This window comes from Engystomops pustulosus, chromosome 3 (genome assembly GCF_040894005.1).
Source record: "Engystomops pustulosus chromosome 3, aEngPut4.maternal, whole genome shotgun sequence".
Lineage (NCBI taxonomy): Eukaryota > Metazoa > Chordata > Amphibia > Anura > Leptodactylidae > Engystomops > Engystomops pustulosus.
Window position 1 is genome coordinate 148,686,736 of NC_092413.1, and position 25,132 is coordinate 148,711,867.

The 25,132-nt window shown below is 42.7% G+C and overlaps 1 protein-coding gene across 2 annotated transcripts in view; it reads right to left on the bottom strand.

Moving 5' to 3' along the window:
- The window catches only part of PCYT1A (phosphate cytidylyltransferase 1A, choline), a 35,324-nt gene extending 14,626 nt beyond the window's left edge, over nt 1–20,698 (bottom strand). Inside the window, exons 1-2 of one of the 2 annotated variants that reach the window (XM_072142520.1) lie at nt 20,544–20,698; nt 11,187–11,367 (exon numbers count right to left, since the gene is read on the bottom strand). In XM_072142520.1, the coding sequence (XP_071998621.1) occupies nt 11,187–11,303 (117 nt within the window). In that variant the 5' untranslated portion in view covers nt 11,304–11,367; nt 20,544–20,698. Of the gene's footprint in view, nt 1–11,186; nt 11,368–15,023; nt 15,150–20,543 lie in introns of those variants that run through there. The other variant, XM_072142521.1, reaches the window with a different exon arrangement.
- Between the last annotated feature and the right edge of the window lie 4,434 nt (nt 20,699–25,132).

A 25,132-nucleotide genomic window follows, 5' to 3' on the forward strand; every position in this document is an offset into this window, starting at 1 on the left:
ATTCAAGACCAAGCATCATATCACACAAAAAGTCATACAGATGTATGAAACATGTAAACAATGCGTGTTCAATTATAACATAAAGAAATAATGAAAACCAGCGAGTTGTCATTCCTCTGCAATACATGAGATACAGTAAAGATCCAGGTGTAATAAAGCAGAATCACCCCTCATGTATTAACATCTCAGCTCAGGAATGTGTGCAATGAGAGAAATGTTAAAGGAATTTAATAATTCCATATCCAGTATATCAAACAAACAAATCTTAGGATCAAGAGCTAATCGGTTGCCCTGCTATATCAACTAGGATAGCTAGGACTGTAGCCCAAAAGTACGGCAGTGCCGGACAGTCCCAGACCATGTGATAAAAGGAGGATGGTGTAAACGGATACCTGGGACAGCTGAGAACGGCGATACGCCCCATTTTAAACAATCAAATTGGCATAAGATCTCACTGGTGTGTCATATATAGCTGAATCAATGTGGTGTTTATGGCAGGTGAAATATAACCACGGTAAATCTGCAAACTAGAGGATGGAAGCATGTCCGATATGTTAGGGAACTTGGAGCGTGTCTTAGCTGTAGGAATCTGTAAAAGCCCTGTCAAGGGATAATAATAATTCCTTTATTTATAAAGAAATTATTATTATTGTTATAAGGCAGTGATGGCGAACCTATGGCACAGGTGCCAGAGACGGCACTTAGAGCCCTTTCTGTGGGCACTCAGGCCATCGCCCCAATTTCACCAAACAGGACCAAATCCACCAAATCTTTCTGCAGTCCCAAGCAACTTAAAGAGGACCTTTCACCACCTCACACATGTAGTGATTATGATACCATCCTGTAGGGGCGGCTACACAGATTCAGGGGCACTGAATCTGTGCTAATCTCCATATAAGTGAGGTGGTGAAAAGTCCTCTTTAAGGGATGCTGCTCTCAGCGTTATTTTAAAGCGTCAATTCATTGGCTGTTTGAAACTGGATTGTATTTGGAAGTCATCCGGAGGGGCCCACCATTCCTCCTGGAGAGAAGTTACAATGATGGTCTGAACTTATTTGCCCACCTTCTTTCAACTGCATTGGTGCCCTTAGGAGAGCCAATACAATTGAATGATGTTCAGAAGTTACTGCTCGAAATGCCATGTTGGCACTTCATGGTAAATAAGTGGATTTTGGTTGTAGTTTGGGCACTCGGTCTCTAAAAGGTTAGCCATCACTGTTATAAGGGATCTGGTATTTAGACACTATTTGGTCAAATGATTGAAGAGAAGTCTCGTCCCATACAACTGAAATAGTCCAAAATTCTCCAAAAAGTAGGATCAAGCTCCTCGTTAATGTGCGTGAGACCCGGGTTGTTCCACAGGGGAGTTTCCAATAGGACCTTGATATAACCAGTAACCTTCTTAGCAAGCTTCCTAATCATCCTGGCTACCTTATGGATTGGCAGGAGCCTATGGCCCTTCCAAGAGAGGGAGTCTAACAGATACCATAGAGAAGGGAAAGCAACATTGGCAGCCAAATATGATTATGGAGAATCCAGTGCACCTGATATTCAGAGCCCAAAAAACGTGTTACCCGAATATTTCTGATTTGCGCAGATTTTCCCTGAATTGCCCCGGGATTTTAGCGCACGTGATTGGATTTTGGCGCATCGGCGCCGGAAATGGGGGGGCGGGGCTGAACGAAAACCCGACGGATTCGGAAAAACCGACGCATTTTTTAAAAAAAATGTGACGTGAAAATTGCACTTACCTTCACCAGGTATAGGCTGGTGAATTTCAGGGCATTCCGGCAGGCCTCGGCGGACTTCAGCGCAGCAGCGCCACCTGGTGGATGGTGGAGGAACTACCTTAGTGAATCCCGGCCGGACCCAAATCCACCGCAGAGAACGCGCCGCTGGATCGCGAATGGGCCAGGTAAGTAAATCTGCCCCAATATGTCCAGTAGGGCTATTCCTGCAAGCACCTAAGGTCTCTGCAGCTTAGCCAATAATGCAATTTGGACTTACCTAAGGCCCAAATAAATTAAATCATAAGGGAATCTGAGGCTGAGAAAAGAAAATCGAGGGCAAGGTCACTTGTTGCGCTAGCGTGACTTTTCCAAGCGCAGGGGGCTGTGCCTTAGCACAATCTATTTAAAAACACATGTGATTGCTTACAGAGCGCATGCGTTTCACTGCAAACATGAATGCTTTCATCCAGAGGCACAGCTTTTGAGTCGGAAAACCATTTTGACAAGGTTAATAGGGCCTGCTACCTTAAAATTGGTTATTTATACCAGATCTCAAATTAAGCTTTAAACTGGGGAAGTAATGGGGCAGCATTCAAGTATTGCTTAGCCTTTTTAACACTAAGTTGCAATCTTCAAGTCATAGGGGCATCTATGCAAGATGGCTAGTCACTGCGTCATCATCATTATCTCCTCTCTGCTTTTCTAGCTCTTCCTACTTCCTCCCTCCCCCACTGTAGCCATTAGCTTACCCTGTTCTCCAGGGTAAGCTAATGACTTGATGACTTGATACAGTTTGCTGGCAGGGAACCAGGTATAACCAACCAGTATGCAGCCAGCCCCCCGCCCCCAGTATGCAGCAAAGCCCCTGCCCAACAGTATGCAGCCAACCATCCCCCAGTATGCAGCCATCCCCCCAGTATGCAGCCATCCCCCCACCCCCCAGTATGCCAAGCCTATATACAGAGATCGCATTAACGCCTCACCACGCGTCATAGACGCGTGATGAGGCGCCATTACCCCCCAAAATAATTGCCATGCGTAAAGATACGCTTGGCAATTATTCCGTGTAGCGGGCAGGCTGAGCGGCCCGGCGCGCACTGCATAGGAGGGTAATGGCAGTAGAGTGATTGCATCGTGCGCGGGACCGCTCAGCAGGATGCAGCGATCTCTGGGATCTGTGAGCGCCGGACCCAGGGGAGACATGTGAGCCGCTGCTACTCGTCCTGCTCCAATTCTCTGCCTGCAGCAGCGGCCAGCAGTTATGTGATCCCGGGTGAGTGTGAGCCGCGGTACACTGCACTCTGTGTGTATGTGAGTGCTGTGTTGTGCCAGTGCAGGGCCCACTTAAGGCGGGGGAGGTGTGTGACAGGGATATAATAATGATACAGAGAGCGGTTACTCTCTGCATCCTCAGTGTGTGTTACAGCCGTGCACTGTACTCCCGTACGGGCCATGGCCGAGCCTCCCACTGTGAGCACTCAGTGCCTCCAGCCACCAGCAGATCGGCCTCAGCATTATCAGCATTATCAGCGTTCAGACAGAAACAGACAGGAAGCAAAGCCCACTCCTGTTTGATGTATGGTGACCCTGTGACCTCGCTGAGGAGGACAGCATGGTAGGAGTCAAGCCCTGTGTGTGCAATTAACCCTTTCAGTCTTGACTCTGACAGAGTTGGTTGTGTTTTTTTTATGCCCACTTTCTGCCCCCTGCAATGTTACCTGTGTGCCACCTGTTCCACCACTCCCTTCCTCTTGACCTCCTATCTCTTTCCCATGTACAACCACCTAACTATATTTGCCAGGTCACCTTGCCTCCAAATTATGTCCCTGCTGCCATTCTATCAATGCTTCCTTACATTAACCCTGACGGTGCGTTCACACAAGGCACATTTATTAAAGTGTCTGCGACAGTTTTCTGTCTGACTTTGCACTGAAAAGAAGGTGCAAACTGCTTGTACGTGTATTTATGAAGTGTCTGCGACAGTATTGTGTCACGGCAGCTGTGTCCGCTGTACCACAAAATCCTGCACAAAACAGGGTGTTCTGGTGCAGAGTCGGACCGTGTTCCATATTTTTTACTGCGTCTTGACCGAATTATGTCAAAGGTGCATAAAAAAAAGTTGTTGACACTTCCCGAGCAGTGCAGGGGGCGTCAGATTCATGAAGAACGTGCCCCAGTTTTGATGAATCTGCCGCACTTGTGAGGAAACTGCACATAGTACAGGCTTCTCTACTTTTTGATAAATGTGGCCCACAGTGTTTGGACATATGGGTAAGAACGCATGTGTTTCTAATGTTACCATGTGTTTGGATGCTTTCAAATCGTATTCTTTCATTGTTAGAAATGTATGCAAATGTGAAAGTGTTAACACAGCTGTTTACGTGTCCAGCAATGAATAAAAAGGCTTTCAAAGCAGCCAAACACATGATAACATGTAAAACACATAGTGGGGTTAGGGGAGAGGGGGCAAAAGTGGGGCCATAGGACACGTTATCTGCCACAAAATTTGGGAGCTATAGCAAAGGGGCCCACTGAGGTTCTGTTGCCCAGGGGCCTACTCAAACCTAGAGCCGGCCCTGTGCCGTTGTGTTGTGTGTGCGCTGTGTTGTGTGTGCGCGCTGTGTTGTGCCAGTGTGTGTGTGTGTGTGTGTGTGTGTGTGTGTGTGTGTGTGTGTGTGCGCGCGCTGTGTTGTGCCAGTGTGTGTGTGCAGTGAGCAGACAGATGATTCTTTTTGTATAAATAGCATCTATTAACATTATAAACACCTATGAGATGTGTATATGTATTACCAAAATTTTCATACTCCTCATCGGCTAAAAATACTCCTCAAAAATGGTAAGAGGAGTATTATTACCCTTCAGTAAAAATGTTAGTGCGACCTCTGCCTATATATAAAAAATATTAACACTGTACTCACCTTTCCGACGCCCCCCGCAGGTCCTTTTCTTGCTTTGTGACCTGAACATGGAGCCGGAGCACTCGAAGCAAGAAGAGGACCTGCGGGGGACATTGGAGAGGTATAAACTAAGTATAAACGGTGTTAGACAATTTTGGTGCTGAAAAACTGGGCTTATACTCGACTACATTCACCGGCCACTTTATTAGGTACACCTGTCAACTGCTCGTTAACACTTAATTTCTAATCAGTCAATCACATGGCGGCAACTCAGTGCATTTAGGCATGTAGACATGGTCAAGACAATCTCCTGCAGTTCAAACCGAGCATCAGTATGGGGAAGAAAGGTGATTTGAGTGCCTTTGAACGTGGTATGGTTGTTGGTGCCTGAAGGGCTGGTCTGAGTATTTCAGAAACTGCTGATCTACTGGGATTTTCACGCACAACCATCTCTAGGGTTTACAGAGAATGGTCCGAAAAAGAAAAAACATCCAGTGAGCGGCAGTTCTGTGGGCGGAAATGCCCTGTTGATGCCAGAGGTCAGAGGAGAATGGGCAGACTGGTTTGAGCTGATAGAAAGGCAACAGTGACTCAAATCGCCACCCGTTACAACCAAGGTAGGCAGAAGAGCATCTCTGAACGCACAGTATGTCTAACTTTGAGGCAGATGGGCTACAGCAGCAGAAGACCACACCGGGTGCCACTCCTTTCAGCTAAGAACAGGAAACTGAGGCTACAATTTGCACAAGCTCATCGAAATTGGACAGTAGAAGATTGGAAAAACGTTGCCTGGTCTGATGAGTCTCGATTTCTGCTGCGACATTCGGATGGTAGGGTCCGAATTTGGCGTCAACAACATGAAAGCATGGATCCATCCTGCCTTGTATCAACGGTTCAGGCTGGTGGTGGTGGTGTCATGGTGTGGGGAATATTTTCTTGGCACTCTTTGGGCCCCTTGGTACCAATTGAGCATCGTTGCAACGCCACAGCCTACCTGAGTATTGTTGCTGACCGTGTCCATCCCTTTATGACCACAATGTACCCAACATCTGATGGCTACTTTCAGCAGGATAATGCGCCATGTCATAAAGCTGGTTTCTTGAACATGACAATGAGTTCACTGTACTCATATGGCCGCCACAGTCACCAGATCTCAATCCAATAGAGCATCTTTGGGATGTGATGGAACGGGAGATTCGCATCATGGATGTGCAGCCGACAAATCTGCGGCAACTGTGTGATGCCATCATATCAATATGGACCAAAATCTCTGAGGAATGCTTCCTGCACCTTGTTGAATCTATGCCACGAAGAATTGAGGCAGTTCTGAAGGCAAAAGGGGGTCCAACCCGTTACTAACATGGTGTACCTAATAAAGTGGCCGGTGAGTGTATATTAGGTACTTAGAAAAGTGAGTGGAAATTTTAATGCTAATTATAAAAGCAGATTGGGAAATAGAAGTAGCAAGTAGTCTATGGGAACCTCTCATTAGGTGAAAATGTTCAATACTGACGACAGGTTCCCTTAGTGATCCTCATGACAAGACCATTGCGCACACTCCACAGTGGACTATGGAGAGCTTCTTTCCTAAACAATACTGGTATGGCAGCAGTGTGGTAGCAATTGTTACCACAGTGATCTGACAAGACGCGGGTTCAAGTAAGATTGAGATAAAGTATAATGGTATAAAAGCAAGACAAAGCTGGACCAGACAGACAAACGGTGCCATGTGTATCATCCAGCATAATATTGTGTTCTAAATTTGGTGCAATTTATGACTGTTTTATTTACACCTGTATAAATCCCCCCAGATCCTAGACTATTAGATATGAGAATCCTGTGGTAAAAGGCAGCAGAATGTGGAGGCCTACATGTCAATATATCCGTTTGTAAAGTTGCCTCAAAATTCTGAGGTGGAGTTTCATCTTCACAGTCTTGATTTCAAAGGTCAGAGTAACTATTTTCAGTGCAATATACGTGTGTGCCTCTTATTTTGTCTACTCTGACAACAGATGAGGGTGTGATTGAAAAAGTAGGACATTATTTGATTTTTTGTGTATAAGGGGACACTCACATCGCGTTATTATGATAAGCTAAGTGTATACACCAGCAAAGCTCCCCACATATACGCTGAATGAATCCATAAACATATACAGGCAGCAGAAGGCATCGTTTGGCCTCTGTTCACACAATATAGATCATATACTGATGGAAAGAAGTAGCAAGCTGTGTCTTTCCATCCAGCTGAGCTCCAGGAGGTCCCTAGTGATGTCTCTGTTCATATAAGGAAAGGGACATAACTGGAAAAGCACTCCGAAAATCCGCTTTCGGGGTGAAAGAGAAACAGGACAACATATCCCAATGTATGTTCCTATGTCCTAACCCTCCATTGTAAGGATACGTTGGGAATCCGTCTGATGTATCCTACCAGGAGGTCAGAAGGTAAGAGTTCTCTTTATGGAGTGTTTGCCAATTAACCCCTAGACGCACCTAGACGTTATAGTACGTCCTGGTGAGTGCTTCATTAGCGCACCAGGACACACTATAACGTCCCGCTTCTGGCACTGGCTCACGAATGGAGCCGGCGCCAGAAGCAGCGGCTGTCCAGCATCGCTGGTTCAAGTTCAAGTATGTATAAGTAAAAAAAAGTTCAAAACACAAAAGTTCAAACATTAGAATAAATAAAAAATAAATACATAAAATTATAAGCCCTTAAAATGTCACTTTCCCATAAAAACACTTAATAAAGTATAAAAAAACAAAAACACACAACCCCCACATATTTGGTATTGCCACGTCCATAGCAATCTTTATAAAAAACAGAATCGTTACTGTACCCACACGGTAAACGCTGGAGGGAAAAAAAAAAAAAACTTTCCGAAAAAAGATCATTTTTAACTAATACCTTTAAAAAAAATGCACTAAAAAGTGAAAAAAAAGTAAACACACTAAATTGAGGCCACTCAAAAGAACAACTCTTCTCGCAAAAAATAAGCCCCTAACCAGATTTGTCAGCCGAAAAATAAAAAAGTTCTGCATATGAAAAGATGGTGATGCTAAAATGAACAAGATTTTCTCCAAATTAGTTTTTATTCGGTAAAATTGAATAAAATACACAAAACCCCCACATATTTGGTATCGCTGCGTCCGTAACAATCTGCATAATAAAACTAACTTTTTCTTTAGATCCGTAAAAACCCCCCCCAAAAAACGCTCCAAAAATATCATTTTTAATTAATACCCTCTAAAAATGCTCTAAAAAGTGATAAAAAAAGTTACGCACTCTAAAATAAGACCACTAAAATGAACAATCCTTCTCGCAAAAAATAAGCTCTTAACCAGATTTGTCATCCGAAAAATAAAAAAGTTATGCATATGAAAGTCGGTGATGCTAAAATTAACATTTTCGTCAAATTACTTTTTATTCAGTAAAATTGGGAAGAAACTGTAGCCCAAAAAAAGAAAAACTATATAAATGAGGTCTTTTTGTAATCGTGGAGACCCATAGAATACGGTATGGATAACGGCCAACCCCCCCCCCCCCCCAAAAAAAAAATCTTCCTAAAAATTGATGATTTTCATTTCCTCCACCAACAAAGAGTTAATAAAATCTCACCAATTAGCAATAGATGCCCCAAAATTACGTACCAGAAAAGTGCATCTCATGTGGCAAAAAAAGAAAAAAAAGCTCCTATAGGTCCACATTAAAAAAAACAAAAAAATTATAGCCTGTACAATGTGACAATGCAAATCTGCTCTGGATGGCGCCTCCTTCCATTCTATGCCCGGCCGTGTGCCCATACAGCAGGTTACCACCACATATGGGGTATCGGCACTCGGGAGAAATTGGGTATAAAACTTTGAAAAGCCTTTTTTCATTTAATCCATTACAAATGTTTAATTTTCCCCCCAAAATAAATGTATTGTCAAAAAATATTTAAATTTTTAGACCGCACCTCCATTTAGTTTTAATCCTTTTAAAACCCCTAAAGGGTTAACAAACTTCTTAAAAGTGGTTTTTCGTATGTTGAGGGGTTTAGTTTCCATAATGGGGTAATTTACAAGTCTCACTATTATTTAGGCCTCTCGCAGTCAATTAAAAGTTGAACAGGTCCATCTAAATACAGGTTATGCTGATTTTCCCAAAAATTTGAAAAATGGCACCCAAATTCTGAGCCTTATAACGTTCTAGTAAAATATGTGAATTCTTAAAAAACCATCCAACATAAAGCAGACACTTGGGAAATGTAAGTTATGAATTTATTTGGGTTGCTATGACTATCTGCATCAAAAGTAGAGAATTTAGAACTTTGAAAATAAAGAATTTTTCCACATTTTTGACAAATTTAGGTTTTTTTCATAACTAAACACAAAATATATCATCCAAATTTTTTAACTAATTTGAAGAGAAAGCCTAAAGGGTTCCAGGTGAATAACAGGCCTGGGAGTCTAGCATAAAATCCCAACTATCATAGAAAGCGATATCTGTGCCCAGAAGACCTCACAGAAGCATTAAAATGGTTGACACCTGTGATTGGTGCCAGCACTAGGTATTACGGGTGGGCGTTTGCTGCACTCTGTATGGAGAGGGCTCTGCCTGCGAGACCTCTACATACCCACTTTCGGACACTGTGCCGTAATAGCATTGCGCCCATTCGTTAAGGGGTAAAAGAAATGTTACCGCAATGTCAATGTTAATTAATTGCGTTTTGCCCGTTTTTTTAAAATCTGCCCTGTGTCACTAGTGGTTATAATCGTCAAATGCTTTAACATATCCGGGTAATTTTGAAATTATTTTCTCGTCACACATTGACGAGAAAAATTAGTGGAAAAAGTTTGAGATTTTTTTCATAACTAAAGGCAAAAGATAACATCTATTTTCAATATCTACATTATTGCTTTTCAGGCAGATAGTCATAGCACCCATTACCTGACTGTCTGCTTTATGTAGGTATGGTTTTTTATTCATTCTCTCATTTCTCTAGGATGTAATGCAGCTTACAATTGTGGGTGTAATTACTCACATTTCTATGAAAATTGCAAAACCTATTTTTACAGGCACATGCTCAATTTTCAAGAGACTTTGAGGGGGTAAACCCCCATAAATTACCCCATTATGGAAACTACACCCATCAATGTATGAGAAACCAACGTTAAGAAGTTTGATAACCCTTTAGGTGATTTACAGGTATTAAAATAAAATGGAGGTGGAATTTACAATTTGTAATTTTTTTATACAATATATTCATTTTGGCCCAAAAATTAAAAATTCTCAATGGATTAAATGACGAAAAGCACCACAAAAGTTTAATACCCTATTTCTTCGGAGTGGACACATCGGGGCTTATTTTTTTCCGGTTTGAGAACCACTTGTCAGGAACATCATTTTGGTCTAAAGAGGACCTTTCACCACCTCACTTTTATGGAGAGTAGCATACTACACAGATTCAGGGACACTTTGAATTTTCTCTCTAGTTCCTGCAGTAGCAGAGATATCAGTACCAGTATCTGACCATTAAAATGTATGTTCAGTCAGAAAGGAGGAGCTGAAGCTGGAACAGGAGGTGAGTGTTATGCTAATCCTCTCTCATCAGATCAGATCTCAATCTACTATGAACAGTAGCGAGTTGTGATTTTTCTATGTGCATCTAGAGCAGTGGTTCTCAACCTGTGGGTCGGGACCCCAGCGGGGGTCGAACGACCAAAACCGGGGGTCGCCTAAAGCCATCGGACCCGCAATTTTACTGTGTTTTTACTGCGAGTTGCATGGTTTGGGGTCACCACAGCATGAGGAACTGTACTGCGGGGTCACAGCATTAGAAAGGTTGAGAACCACTGATCTAGAGGCTATGTTCACACACATTCAACATATGAAATGTAAATGCAAATGATGACGGGATGTTAATAGAAAAAGCTATGTAAACATAAACATGATGTCAAGGCATTTACATTACATTTGCTTTATCATGATGTTGACATTTGCGCTTACATTGTTTTTGCTCTTACATTGCATTTGTGTTTACATGGCGTTTCTATTTAAATGCAGTCTGCATCGTGTTAACGCAGCACTTTGCATTTGTGTTTATGTGACAGTTGCGTTGCATTTGCATTCACATGTCGTTTACAAAGCGTTTGTCATGTTTACATCGCATTTTTGTTTACTTGGAGTTTGCAGCGGATACGAGATCATGCAGCAATTGCGGTGCATTTGCATTCACGTGATGCTTGTGTTTACGTGGAATTTGTGTATGGATTTGTGGCATTTGTGTGGATGTAGGCGAAACAATTTTTAGCTCAAAGAAGGGTGTCAGCCAGTTTATAGGAACCTGTTAAGGCTCTATAGGAACCAGTCACTGGCTGTATATGTACAAATGTGGTGACAGGTTCCCTTCAAGTATAGACTGTAAATGTATTTAAAGGGGTTATCCAAGTCCTAGCTAAAAAAAAAAAAAGATAGATAGATAGTGCTACTTTCACAATTTGTAAAATGCTGCATCAGATACAGGAACAGATATGTGAGGAACTGGCAATAATTTTCAGGGACAACTGAATTACTTACCGTCATAGGACGGGGAATCTTTGTAGGTAAAGAATCTTCATCTGTTGTGCCATTGGGTCCCAAAACATCTTTTCTTCTCTTGCGAGAACCAAGCTTTGTAATGTTCTGAGGCTCCATTACTGAGATATGAGGGGATGATTTGTGGAGTGCTGTATAAATATGTCATATGTTTTCTGTCCACCTGATAAAAAGATATGCAGTCACCATCAACATGTTCATATTCTTTGCAGACTGAAATATTTTAGCTTCAATAAATGTATATAACAAAACCACTCTACTATTAAACCTGCCTGGCTTTGTGTACATGGCTCTGGGAGAGAAGAACAAAGACATCCATGATTTAAATATGAAGGAAATAATGATATTTTAGAGATTGTGCTTCCTTCAGCCAAGTGATTAGGCATATAAACTCTGCACAAAATAGTGGACTCCAGCATATAACCCCACCTACTGTTATCTCCCAATGCAAAACCTTCGGATGAATTCATCAAGTTTTGACTTGATGGGAGGACTAGCACTGCATGACCACACCAATAAAAAGTTTACGATTGAGGCTGTAACTAGTGATGGGAATTATGGCTCTTCTTCGTGAGATGGCTCATTAGGCTCCGATCAGTAAGAAGAGCCGGCTCTTCTGGCTCCTGAACTGCTCCCTATTAAATGTATAATAGGGAGACGCAGGCCAGTCAATCACCCCACACCACTCTACTTTTAACGCGATTTTATTGGGGTAAAGGGAGGCGTGGTAATCCGGTTAGGGGCGGGGTTAAGTGAGCTATCGGCTCCCCAAGGGGAGCTGGTTCACGTCGTTCACGAACAAGAGTCAGCTCTTGGAGCTGGCTCGGTCGCGGACGACACATCACTAGCTGTAAATACAAGTGAGAAGTTGTGAGTCTGTAATTGCTAGGGACTTGAGAGACCTTGTGCTGACTATTAGTGTGAGATGGCAGAGAAGATCTCCTGTGAATACCTACAATGAGTGATACTGTAATAGTTTGCAAGAAATTCCAATAAAAGAAGGTCTACTGTGACTAATATTGAATGAATTGGCTGAGTTTGCGCTGGTATTCCCCAAATGGGCCAGAGCCTCTGTGTGAATATGGGCACAAGAGAAAAGGAGGCGTTCAAAGTGCCAGTCACAATGATTCCCCTGACCATAGTGTACAGGGTCGGAAGCAGAGCCATAAACTAGCTGGGTTACTGCAGCTCAGCCCCCATCAATATCAACACCGACCTAGGGAAACCATGAAGGTGTGTTTACACGTGGCGTTTGCATTGCAAATGCCGGAGGACCTGAGACAATCTATAGGTGTATAATAGTGTTGTACATGCATAACTGGTGTAAAACTGCCTTGTATGCTGAATATTATATTGTTTAGTGCAAGTCATCTTCTAAAAGTGCATGTGTTCTCTATGGTGCGGAGAACAGTGTGTAAATATAACTCATGTCCACCACCTGGGTGTATAAATAGACCGCCAGCCAAGTGCACAGTGTTCATCTGGTTTGCAGGGTGGGAGTCACATTACAGACAAGTCACATCGTGCTTGTGATGACAAGTGAAACATTTGCTGAACAGCAAACAGTATTATGTAGGGCAGTGATGGCGAACCTATGGCACGGGTGCCAGAGGTGGCACTTGGAGCCCTCTCTGTGGGCACCCAGGCTGTTGCCCCAGGACAGAGTTTAGCAGACAGGACTGGAATCTTCCTGCTGCTCTCAATTCTCTTTTTAGATGACACATCCTTGACTTATTAGAACTGCAGAAAGAGTGAAAGGTGTGAACAGGACCAGATTATCTTTTGATGGCCCCATGATTCTTCCAGTACAGAGAGACTCTGGGGAGAAGCTATAATGATGTCTGAATTTGCCCTCCTGCTTTCAACTATATTGGTGTACTCAGGGGGCCAATACGATTGAATGTTGTGGAAGAACAGGGAGCAATAAGTTACTGTTTAAATTGTCAAGTTGGCACTTAATGGTAAATAAGTGGGTTTTGGTTTTAGTTTGGGCACTCTGTCTGTAAAAGGTTTGCCATCACTGATGTAGGGGAATAAACTTTGCTCAGAGACCATCAAAGGAACCCCAAAAGTGAAGAGCCATACATCATAAAAATGCCTTTCTAGACAAAATCTGTGGCCTGAATTAAGAGAAATCTCAATTGATTTATTTTTATGAAAAGGAGAATTTAGGACTGTGGCTATGAGTGGCTGAGAAGGGGGAGGTTGGGTGTAAATAAAAGGCATTAGATGGTAAACTGCTTTTTCCCTTATTTGCATTACAACTAATATTCCACTATAATTTCATTATGTAATTTGCATTATAATTACTAATGCATAGATATGATCTTTCATGATGACACGTATGCATACAGGTTTACAAACTGAATGAATTGGTAGAATTACCTGAAGATTAATCTGAAGATCTGCTTGTTACTGTCTAGCAGGTCAACTTCTCAGATTTCAGTCTATATATAACCCTGCTGTATAATCCAGGTTACCAGGTTGCTCAGTCACAGTCATGGGGCCTACAAACCAGACAGTAATAGCAGTGCCCTGTGCTCCACTATTCAAGGAATGCTAAATGTCCCAATCAGTGACACCCTCATTGCAGCTCTGGCCATGGTGTGTACATGGCGGGTTATCTACAGGCAGAATGTTATGTAGTGCAGATGATATATGAGGATGTAAGAAGTTCCGGTATAACACATTATATATATATAATGTATAGTCCAGTGGGTGGTCCTACTTAATAACAGATACACTTTATATGACACTCTGCACATTCCTTAGGGTGTTTTCACACATTGCATTTGTTAATGCATTATAAAAGCAATTCAATTATGTTTACACTGTAAATATTGCATTTATATCTCATTAATGTGTTTACATAGGCTGATGTTAACATGTTTGTTCACTCTTTACAGTGCAGCCTCTCCTAATCTTCCTTATTAGACTCCATCTTCATTTTTGTCTCCTTCCTTGTGTCTATGTATTTATGATCCATAGTTTGGATGTCAGTTTGAGCTCAGCCCCACCCTTACAACCCATTCAATGTAGGAAATGCTGAGGCATGTAATAGTTGCCACATGGGTCTCCTGAAATGAAACGATTAAAAGTGTATAATCAAATTAATTTAATGCAAAACAGTGGCGGCTCGTTCCCGATCGCAGGCGGTTCCATAGAAACGCTGATGCGATCGGGCCGCGGACTGCCACGTTGGCCTTGACTTTGTCTGCGTTTGCAAGCGCAGACAAAGCGCTACGTGTGGCACCAGCCTTAGACCTCTTGATGTATCCACCAGACAAAACTACACCAGGCCTGACCTGGAGTAGTTTTGCATAAAAACTTGTGAACAAATATTAGCTGGCTTTTAGAAAAGACGAAGACCCAGGACAGAAACGCCTAGTGCCGGCCCACCACTCTGTCAATTGTGCCCCTCCGTGCCCACGGTGGGGTAATTGCATTTTCTTGCAGAGTGCAAAAAAATTATTTTAGTGCTTCTATGTCAGAAAACTGGCGTGGAAACACTGATAAATGTCTCCATCTGTGTGTATGGAGCTGATATTAACCTATATTACAGATGTATGTAAAATAGGGATGCATTTTGCTCATCTCAATGCAGGTACAGAACCTGAATGTAAAGAAAGACATTTCTACAATAAAACAATATTCCCTTAATTAAATCTTTGAACTGGCTCCAAACCAAAACAACACTTTAGCATAATGATAAATAATTGATTAAAAACTGCAGCAAAGCATCGGATACATGCAACCTGGTGTATAATCCTGCTTCTGGTGCATCTACAGTCTCACTGCATATGTCCCCATTACACTTACTTTAGCTCCTAGTTTATGAGTACATGGAGTCCTACACAGGGAGAGCTGGGAGTCCTCATTCGGTGCTCTAATACAGGCTTATGTATAGATGACTCTGAACTTTGTCCAGTTCATTCCCAATAATAAACTGCTGACACGTTTAAAGGTCAGAATGAAAGTCACTGATATTCTGGTTGCCACATACCAGTCCAGGCACCTGCATATTCTCAGGATCATATAACTGGCTAAATAAAAAAAAGGATTTTCACCATTTCCCTGCATGCTGACCTCTGCTTGTGTGTTATATGCATCAAAAATGTAACATTTGGGAAAATATTTTAAAATCATTACATATGTGTAAAGTAATTGTGTAACAAAAGCAGCCATATTTAGCTACAGTCATTCTGAGATTAGTTGATATGATATGGCCTAAATCTCCAGTGGAATTAGGGTGCTGTCACGTGGTGCGTTCTTGGTCCGTTTTTAAACGCATGCGTTTTTGTAAGCTTACTATGTGTTTGGCTGGTTTGAATATGTTTCACAGCTGCCTGCACTTCTAGAAATGAAGATAAACAGATTCAAACCAGCCAAACGCATGGTAAACATACAAAAACACATGCGTTTTCTGTCTGTTTAAGGAATAGTCCAAGAACGCACTGTTTGACAGCATTGTGTGACAGTAGAATATCTGTAAAATTAGCGATCAAAATGTGCCCTAATTCATTCTACTCCAGGGGCTCATTGTACATGTAGGCGACATGTATCAATATGCGCCACCAGTAATGTGAATGAAAAAAGCTGATGATCGCCTTAGGGTGGTGACACACGTGGCGTTTTTAGGCCGTTTTTACTAAGTGCGTTTTCAGATAATAAAAAACGCATGCGCTTTTGTCCGGTTTTAATTGCGCAAATTCGGAAAACTGGACAAAAACGCATGAGTTTTCAAAAAATGCATGCGTCTTTAAAAAACGGATGCGTTTTTTAAGATCTGAAAACGGACTTAGTAAAAACGGCCCAAAAACGCCACGTGTGTCTTCACCCCTTAGAGTGGGTTTTTTTCAGCCCCGGTATTTCTGTTTTTCTACTCTTATCTAGGCATAGCAAGCGCTGTTACATGATTGTGTCCAATGGCTTCCTTATTAGTGTATTCATGTTACATTTAGAGATTAACATACAGCATTCTGTGCAATTTTTTGTCCAGCAAAATAATGGACACCATGGGGGAGATGTATTGGGGCTTCTATGTCAGAAAACTGGCGTAGAAACCCTGCTAAGTAGGACCTGACATAGAAATAAATGCAGCACAGCCCGGCACGGCACCTCTTGATGTATCCGTGGGTGCCATAGGGAAGGGGATTTCATCATATGATAAACCTCCCCCCATATATGTATATTTACAATATGCATGAAGGCTCCCAATGGACACAGATTTGAACATACCTTTTGGTTCCCATGCCTGTGTGGCTTGTAACCTGTGCTAATCTCAAGGCCACACTGTGTAAAGACAACCTAAGGCAAAGACACAAAGGTTCACCCCTGCAAAATCACAAGCAGCTAACTGGCTGGTTTTACAACATGTCAAAGTGGATTGGTTTAACGTGGCTGGCCGGGATAGGCCTTCAATCTATGAATGGTGGAGGCAGAGACCCCCTTCCCCTGATCACCTGTTATGCTGGTCATAAACAGAGAGAAGAGAAAAGAATGAAGATGACTCTGTGCCCTCTGTAATGGCTGCAACCCACAAATAAAGATGTGGATTCATATACATCTTCCAGCCACTACACGGAGCAGGGAGATAACTGCTTCTGAATCCCTTCCATGACAGGGCCAACCACTAAGTTGGGCAGGGGTTAGGAGTTGGCTTAGTCTATGTGTAAATTCTATCCAAATGTAAAAAAAAACCTTTACAGTGCAAAATGTTTTCTGCTGCAGGTTTCCAACATCTTTGGGTTCTCTGGTCTCCAGTCTTCATGGATACAAAGGCGTGCATATCATGAGCCACAAACAACGGGCAGGAAAAGGATCTTTCCTCAGTTCTGAGACCACACTGTGCATATCATCCCATGGAAATACAAGGGGACATGCGGTAGCAGTTGAAACAACCGCTAGCACATTTCCCCAAACTCGCATTAGTGAATATGAGACCTCAAAGAGTTTTCCCAAAATTTGTACTCACTAACTTATAGGATTGAACATGCATCCTGACACTCCAATCAATGGTATGAGATTGAGGGAAATTGTCAAGCACAGCGCTCTAATTTGCCCATTCATTGTCCATGACAGTGCCAGAAGTAACCAAAAGCTTTGCTCAGCAATTTCTGACACTGGCGCTTCATCAAATAGAGAGAACAGGACGTTAGGGGGCGCAGCAGTGATTGTTACCGACTATGTTGTGGATTGGTGATAACAATCCCTTTTTTTTTTTTTTTTTTACAACCCCTCAAAATGAAATCTACCATTGAAATCAAGCATGATAAACTAGGGACACTTACTCATAGACCCAGGCAAATCCACTGTGACTGTGGTAATCGGCTTGTAATTGTTAACCATGGCCTCCATCTTTCTAAAATCAACTTGTAAAATTATTCTAATGAGCCAGAAGGGTTCTGGGGGGGCATATAGCTTCTGGGGAGTGTGCTGTAGCTTCACAGTTTTGCATTAATAAATGTTTCACAAAAAACTGGTCATGTAGGTTACAACCAGTCGATAATAGTCTTGATAAACCAGGCGCAGGGCAGAGTTATACCAGTGCAATGTGTACATTTGTATGCCATTATTAACAGGTATCTATTAGCTGGTTGTGCTGCCAGCTAGGCTTACATCCTAGAGAACAGTTATAAGAAAACCTTACATAAAAATACATAAATACATTTATTCTGGCTATGTCCTTGAACCTACAGTTCTCTCTGCATTGAGCTGGTTAGATACCTTAGCTTTCACTCAAAAACAAGGAAGAGGCAATGGTGTAGCTCAATACAGAGAGCACTTTGGTTTGTATGTTATTCATAGTCCTGCTGCTACCAGCAACACACACAAAGGTACAGTCAGGTACCTATTACAGTATTACTGCTCTACATAGCCTATACATAGCACTGTATGCACTTTTGTATGGTCAGTAGTATAGACTGCTTGTATTCTAAAGCATATTACTTGTAATCAATGATTCACAGAAGAGCATCCTTTCAACTTTTCTGTTTTGTCAGAGAAGCAGAATCAATGACAACTTACCGTTTGTGTAGCCAAGACTAGGAGTGGCTGAACACACAGAACAGGTCAGACTTTTCCATAATGCCTCATCTCTGTTTTGCTTCTACACCTGGTTATACTCACCATAAGTGATCCAAAAAACTAATGAAATGAGATGTGTATTACATGTACCATGTTCAGTCAGTGAAGCACGGACCGTGGGTGGCTCCGGGCATCATAGTGACGAAACCCAGCCAGCGCACATTCTGTGATTCGCTTACTGACCATGGTTGTGTGTGTTCTGCTTTCTTCTTTGATTTAACAGAAAAACAAAGTACTAACTGTACATAGCACTGTAATAGTACAAACAGTACAAGGCAGATGTGAGGCATTCACTAACATATTACATTTATATATCCTATTTCTCAGTGCTCTGTACAGATCACTGATGGTCATTTATGAATTTAGGAAACTATATTGGGAGGAACATGAGTCACCTAGTACATGTTGCAATGGGTAACCACCAGCCATGTGACAATCACTAGGAACAAGGGTCCTATGATCAATTCCTTATCTATCTGACCTAGAGGTGTGGACGTGTTGGGGCAAAGTTTCAAGGATGATCCCTGCCCAGTGCCCTCCCCATACAATGTATTATTGCTCTCCTGCTATATAATACCAGTGATCTATCCCATCAGATACATTATCAGTATTACTACTCTCCTACTATAATACCAGTGATCAATTCAATCAGATACATCATGAGTATTACTACTCTCCTGTTATATATACCAGTGATCTATCCCATCAGATACATCATCAGTATTACTGCTCTCCTGATATATACCAGTGATCTATCCCATCAGATACATCATCAGTATTACTACTCTCCTGCTATATACCAGTGATCTATCCAATCACATACATCATCAGTATCACTGCTCTCCTGCTATATACCAGTGATCTATCCCATCAGATACATCATCAGTATTACTACTCTCCTGCTATTTACCAGTGATCTATCCCATCAGATACAGCATCAGTATTACTGCTCTCCTGCTATATACCAGTGATCTATCCCATCAGATACAGCATCAGTATTACTGCTCTCCTGCTATATACCAGTGATCTATCCCATCAGATACATCATCAGTATTACTACTCTCCTGCTATTTACCAGTGATCTATCCCATCAGATACATCATCAGTATTACTGCTCTCCTGCTATATACCAGTGATCTATCCCATCAGATACATCATCAGTATTACTACTCTCCTGCCATTTACCAGTGATATATCCCATCAGATACATCATCAGTATTACTACTCTCCTGCTATTTACCAGTGATCTATCCCATCAGATACATCATTAGTATTACTGCTCTCCTGCTATATACCAGTGATCTATCCCATCAGATACATCATCAGTATTACTACTCTCCTGCTATTTACCAGTGATCTATCCCATCAGATACATCATCAGTATTACTGCTCTCCTGCTATATACCAGTGATCTATCCCATCAGATACATCATTAGTATTACTGCTCTCCTGCTATATACCAGTGATCTATCCCATCAGATACATCATCAGTATTACTACTCTCCTGCTATATACCAGTGATCTATCCCATCAGATACATCATCAGTATTACTACTCTCCTGCTATATACCAGTGATCTATCCCATCAGATACATCATCAGTATTACTGCTCTCCTGCTATATACCAGTGATCTATCCCATCAGATACATCATTAGTATTACTGCTCTCCTGCTATATACCAGTGATCTATCCCATCAGATACATCATCAGTATTACTACTCTCCTGCTATATACCAGTGATCTATCCCATCAGATACATCATCAGTATTACTACTCTCCTGCTATATACCAGTGATCTATCCCATCAGATACAGCATCAGTATTACTGCTCTCCTGCTATATACCAGTGATCTATCCCATCAGATACATCATCAGTATTACTGCTCTCCTGCTATATACCAGTGATCTATCCCATCAGATACATCATTAGTATTACTGCTCTCCTGCTATATACCAGTGATCTATCCCATCAGATACATCATTAGTATTACTGCTCTCCTGCTATATACCAGTGATCTATCCCATCAGATACAGCATCAGTATTACTGCTCTCCTGCTATACACCATTGATCTATCCCATCAGATACATCATCAGTACAACAATCAGCTGTCTATGGGGAGGATCCCGGGCACTGATCACAGGCTATGCACTATCCTTTATGGACAGGCTGATCATATATGTACATAGATACGGGTTACTACGTACGCCAGCAAATTCTTCCCGAACCACAAAAGTCCAAACAAAACTCTACCTGCAGAGTATGCACAGCACATGAAGTTGGGAAGAAACAGCACCCCAGCCCAGCTCACGTCCCGGTGTCTCCGTGTCCAGTTTCCGGGCGGGGCTACTTAGTGTCATAGTCTGACAGCACGGTCCGGAAGTACAGCTCAGAGCCAGCATTACAGCGGGGCAACTCGATAAACAAGTCGCCGGGAACAAAAGCGTCCGCTGCAGGGTTCCGCTTGGAAATCTCTTCCTACACACTGCCTACGTATGATGAGTAACTGATAGTTATCACTGGCTCCACGTATTGATATCATATCAGAGAGGAGAATCTTCCGCTTATATATACAGCATGAGACACAATAGAGAATGGAGTTGCAGAGCAGTTGTGTGCCCTGTAAAGACTAACCCACCCTGTAGAGTGCCCACAAAGTATAAAATCCCCTTTAAGGCTATATTCACACTAATTTATGGGGGATGTTTATACGACCGGCATATATATGGCCTTAATACGTCCCCCATTATATATGACCTTTATACTTCCCCCATAGACCGCAATGGGCGCACGGTGCCCAACGGGAGCGGTACGGTGCAGCACACGTGCAGCACTGTACCGCTTCGTACCCCATAGAAAGATAGGATATGTCCTATCTTTCTCTGGAATACAGCGCTCTTCCACCATATATTCATATGGAGAGGGGCAGAGGTGAGTGGCGCTCTCCCCCTCCTCCTCTCCCCGGCACTGCTGTACGCCCGCTGTGCTACGGTACAGCAGGCAACGGCAGTGTAATTGTAGCCTAAGACTGCATTCAACATGGGGAGAGAAAAAGAACTGGACTGCACATCCACACATCGCACAATAATCTACTGCCGCTAGGCTATATTATATATATCGAACTCGAGGTTCTTAGTTACATTTTGATCAAATTGTATAAGCCCACCAACCACTTCACGGTGACCTCTTTTATGGTGGGTCCCTACTCTATTATGTGCGGCATTACATGGCGTCCACCACCGCTGCAGCACAGCGCTGGCAGGGACCAAGACCCGGTTGCCCCACAGCACCCATACTGGCAGGCATAGCCCCCATGGCTCCGGGCTCCCACCAGCACCGCACCACAGAAGCGGCGGACCCCATGCAATACCGCACCATGTGAACAGGAAAAAAGGCTCACCATGTGTGAACAGGTGTTGAATACTCACTGTTCCATGTGGTCTCAGACACTAGCTGTTCACATGGTGCGGTATTGCATGGCGTCCGCCGCTTCTGTGGTGCAGTGCTGGTGGGGGCCCCGGAGCCATGGGGGCTATGCCTGCCAGTATGGCTACTGGGGGGCAACCGGGTCTTGGTCTCTGCCGGCGCTGTGCTGCAGCGGTGGTGGACACCATGTGATGCCGCACATAATAGCGTAGGGACCCACCGTAAAGTGGTTGGTGGGCTTATACAATTTGATCAAAATGTAACTAAGAACCTCGAGTTCGTTATATAATGTAGCCTAGCGGCAGTAGATCATTGTGCGATGTGTGGATGTGCGGTCCAGTTCTTTTTCTCTCCCCATGTAAGACTGCATTCACACAACCATAAGGGGGGCGTATGTACGGCCGCAAGCTTACGGCTGTACATACGTCCCCTGTGGAAAGCAATGGCCGTACAAATGCGCCACCGTACCTCGTAATGGATCGCTGTAGAGAGGGGAGCAGCTCCTCCTAACATATATGATGAATGTATCCATAGACATTCACTGGCAGGTGGAAGCATCCTTTATTTTGCAGCAAGCAAACAGTGTTTTTCTATCCTGCTCCCTCCTGTTGAGTGATGTAAAGTATATTCTTAGTGGATGCCATTTGAGGCAGTGGGGGACAAATGCAAACAATTTTATCTCTGCTTGGCCCCCGATTAGTATATACATCACGCAGAAAGTTCCCAGTGATGTCTAGTTTTAGGGGTTTTGGGAAAGAGAAAAACAAGGTATCTTACTGTACAAGGTTACAGTAGAACCAGTATTTTCCCTCTGTTGTAAGGACATGTTGGGAATCCACAGCTAAGAGATAAAAGGAACCTGAAAGAGTTTGCAATACCTTAACACTTAACAGGATAGTTTAATCTCCATTTGAACGCTGAATCACCTAGTGAAATATTCTCTAGGTATAGAATGAGTTCATCTTTAGGCAGGATAGATTAAGACTGCCATGGGCCCTGGGCTGAATATTAAACCCCCAAAAGTCTGTAATTCACTTCGTACATATGGTACAAGAAGCAAGCTTCTTGGGGAATGGAGGTTTCAGGACCTTTGGAGGCTCTTGTGTAAATGTATATTGAGAGCATGAACAGATGTACAATCATTTCAGTGGTGAAGGCCATTCTCAGTACAAAATTGGTGGTTTGGGCCCAGGAGACTAGGGCCCTGGGCTACAACCCAAACTGGCTATATTATAAGCTTATCTATGTGCTGTGTCTTGTATCTCAAATAGACTTCTCACTACATGAGAATGAAGGTACACAAAAAGCCACATGGAAGTGTGCAAGCAATATTAATTTCGGAATTTAAAAAGTTGCTTCAAAAGGCTTTATTATGCTGTAAAGAAGCAACAATCAGTTAATAACTTTGGCACATATTTAAGTTTCCAGCAAAACTGGCTTTGGGGTGATTTATCTTCAGACTTCCGCCCATCCTTTTTTTTTTGCATTTTTGCATCTGAGTTTTTTTTTTTTTTTAAGTTGCAGATTTTTGAGCAACCCTTTGTAATCTTTTTTTTTCTCTATACCATCAGGGTACTAGTGTCAAGATCTGAATTCCAAATATAAATCAGGTGCAACACTGAAAAACTTGGTTGCGCATACTGTATCCACAACAATAATTACCGAGACATCTACAAATCTGTTTCTGTTGCTTGTTTTATAGGATGTTGATGGGATCAATGAAGCCATCATTTAGTCCCACAAAAAATTACATCTTATCCAGCTCCGCATATCAAAGTGTAAAAGAAAGTTAGAGAGAATATGAAGATGGAGCTAATTTTTTAGGACTTTTAGAATTTTATTGAAGACATTAAAACATAATAAAACTAAATGTGGTAGCCATATAAACAAAACACACAAGAATGTGCCACAACTGTGTGTGTTTTTGACAATTGTACAGGCAGTCCTCAACTTACGACGATCCAAGTTATAAACAACACCTAGATACAAACGGGGTCCATGGGCGGCCGAGGACGCCATTTGTATCTAGGGTGTGGTCCATTCCTAGGATCAAAGGTACTGCACTTCTATAGCCTAATTACCCTGGTAGAAATGCTGGGTGTGCTTGTGCAGCGCTTCTATGTGCCGCTGGTATCACATGACCGCCTCCTTAGTGATACCAGGAGGTAACTAAGGGCGCAGTTTCGCCATACCATCGGCTTGTTCTTTATGCACACGGAAGCGCAATTCAAGCCACTGGCAACATCAAGGAACTAGCGGTTTAGGGTCTCCTACGGGATCTCCTGTTTCCTTGGTTGCCTGCGGTATTGAATGGCAGTGGCTTGCGTTTCTTCTGCACCAGCTTTCTCTGATAGCAAAGGCTGGTGTTTCGATCTACAGTGCCCAGACTAAGGGGCTGGTGTGTCCAGTTACCACAGTGCCCAAAAACAGAGGCTGGCGTTTTGTCCTACTTTGCCCAAGTGCAGAGGCTGGCGTTTCATCCTACAGTGCTCAGACGCAGAGGCTGGACCACCACCGCCGTCTATGGGGACGTATATGGGGCCACAAATTTGGCCAGACGGCCGTGTGAAAGAATCCCAAGCAGAACAGTCTCTATCTTGTACATAACAGGGGGACTGCCTGTTATGCATTTCCAGTAAACTGCATGGACTACTAAATGCCGACACTACAAAGTACAATTTGTGTTGCTGATGACAAGCACTTACACAGCTCTGTAAATGGAAATATACAGTGAGTACAGGAATAATTCAGTATTGGTGATATCAAAAAAGTTCTTTTTTTTGCTCATTAATGTACACTCTGCACCCCAACTGAAACATCACATGGTCATAAGTATTTAGACCATTTGCTCAGTATTGAGTAGAAGCCCCTTTTGAGCTAGCACAGCCATGAAACTCCTTGGGAAGGATGTAACAAGTTTTTCACACCTGTATTTAGGGATACTCTTCCATTCTTCCTTGCAGCTCCTCTCCAGTTCCCTCAGGTTGTTTGGTGAACATTGGTGGAAGCCATTTTCAAGTCTCTCCAGAGATGCTCAATTGGGTTTAGGTCAGGGCTCTGGCTGGGAGGTCAAGAAAGATCAAAAAGTCACTGCTTTTTAAGCTGTGTTCTTAGGGTCTTGTCTTGTTGGAAGGTGAACCCGTTCAAACCCGACCGCGGCACCGAACTTACAATTAAATCCCGGCCGCCATCTTGGATGCCCGGTCGCCGCCCCCCTGGAACGTCATCGGAGGGCGGCGATCGGTTGCTATGGCAGCCTAGAGTCTCATTGAGACTCGTAGGCTTGCCAGGTGCAATGATTTCTAATAGCCACCAGAGGGCAGGCTATTAAAAATCATTGTAAAATAGCTATATGCTGCAATACAGCAGTATTGCAGTATATAGTATTAGCAATCGGACCCTGCAGGGTTAAATTA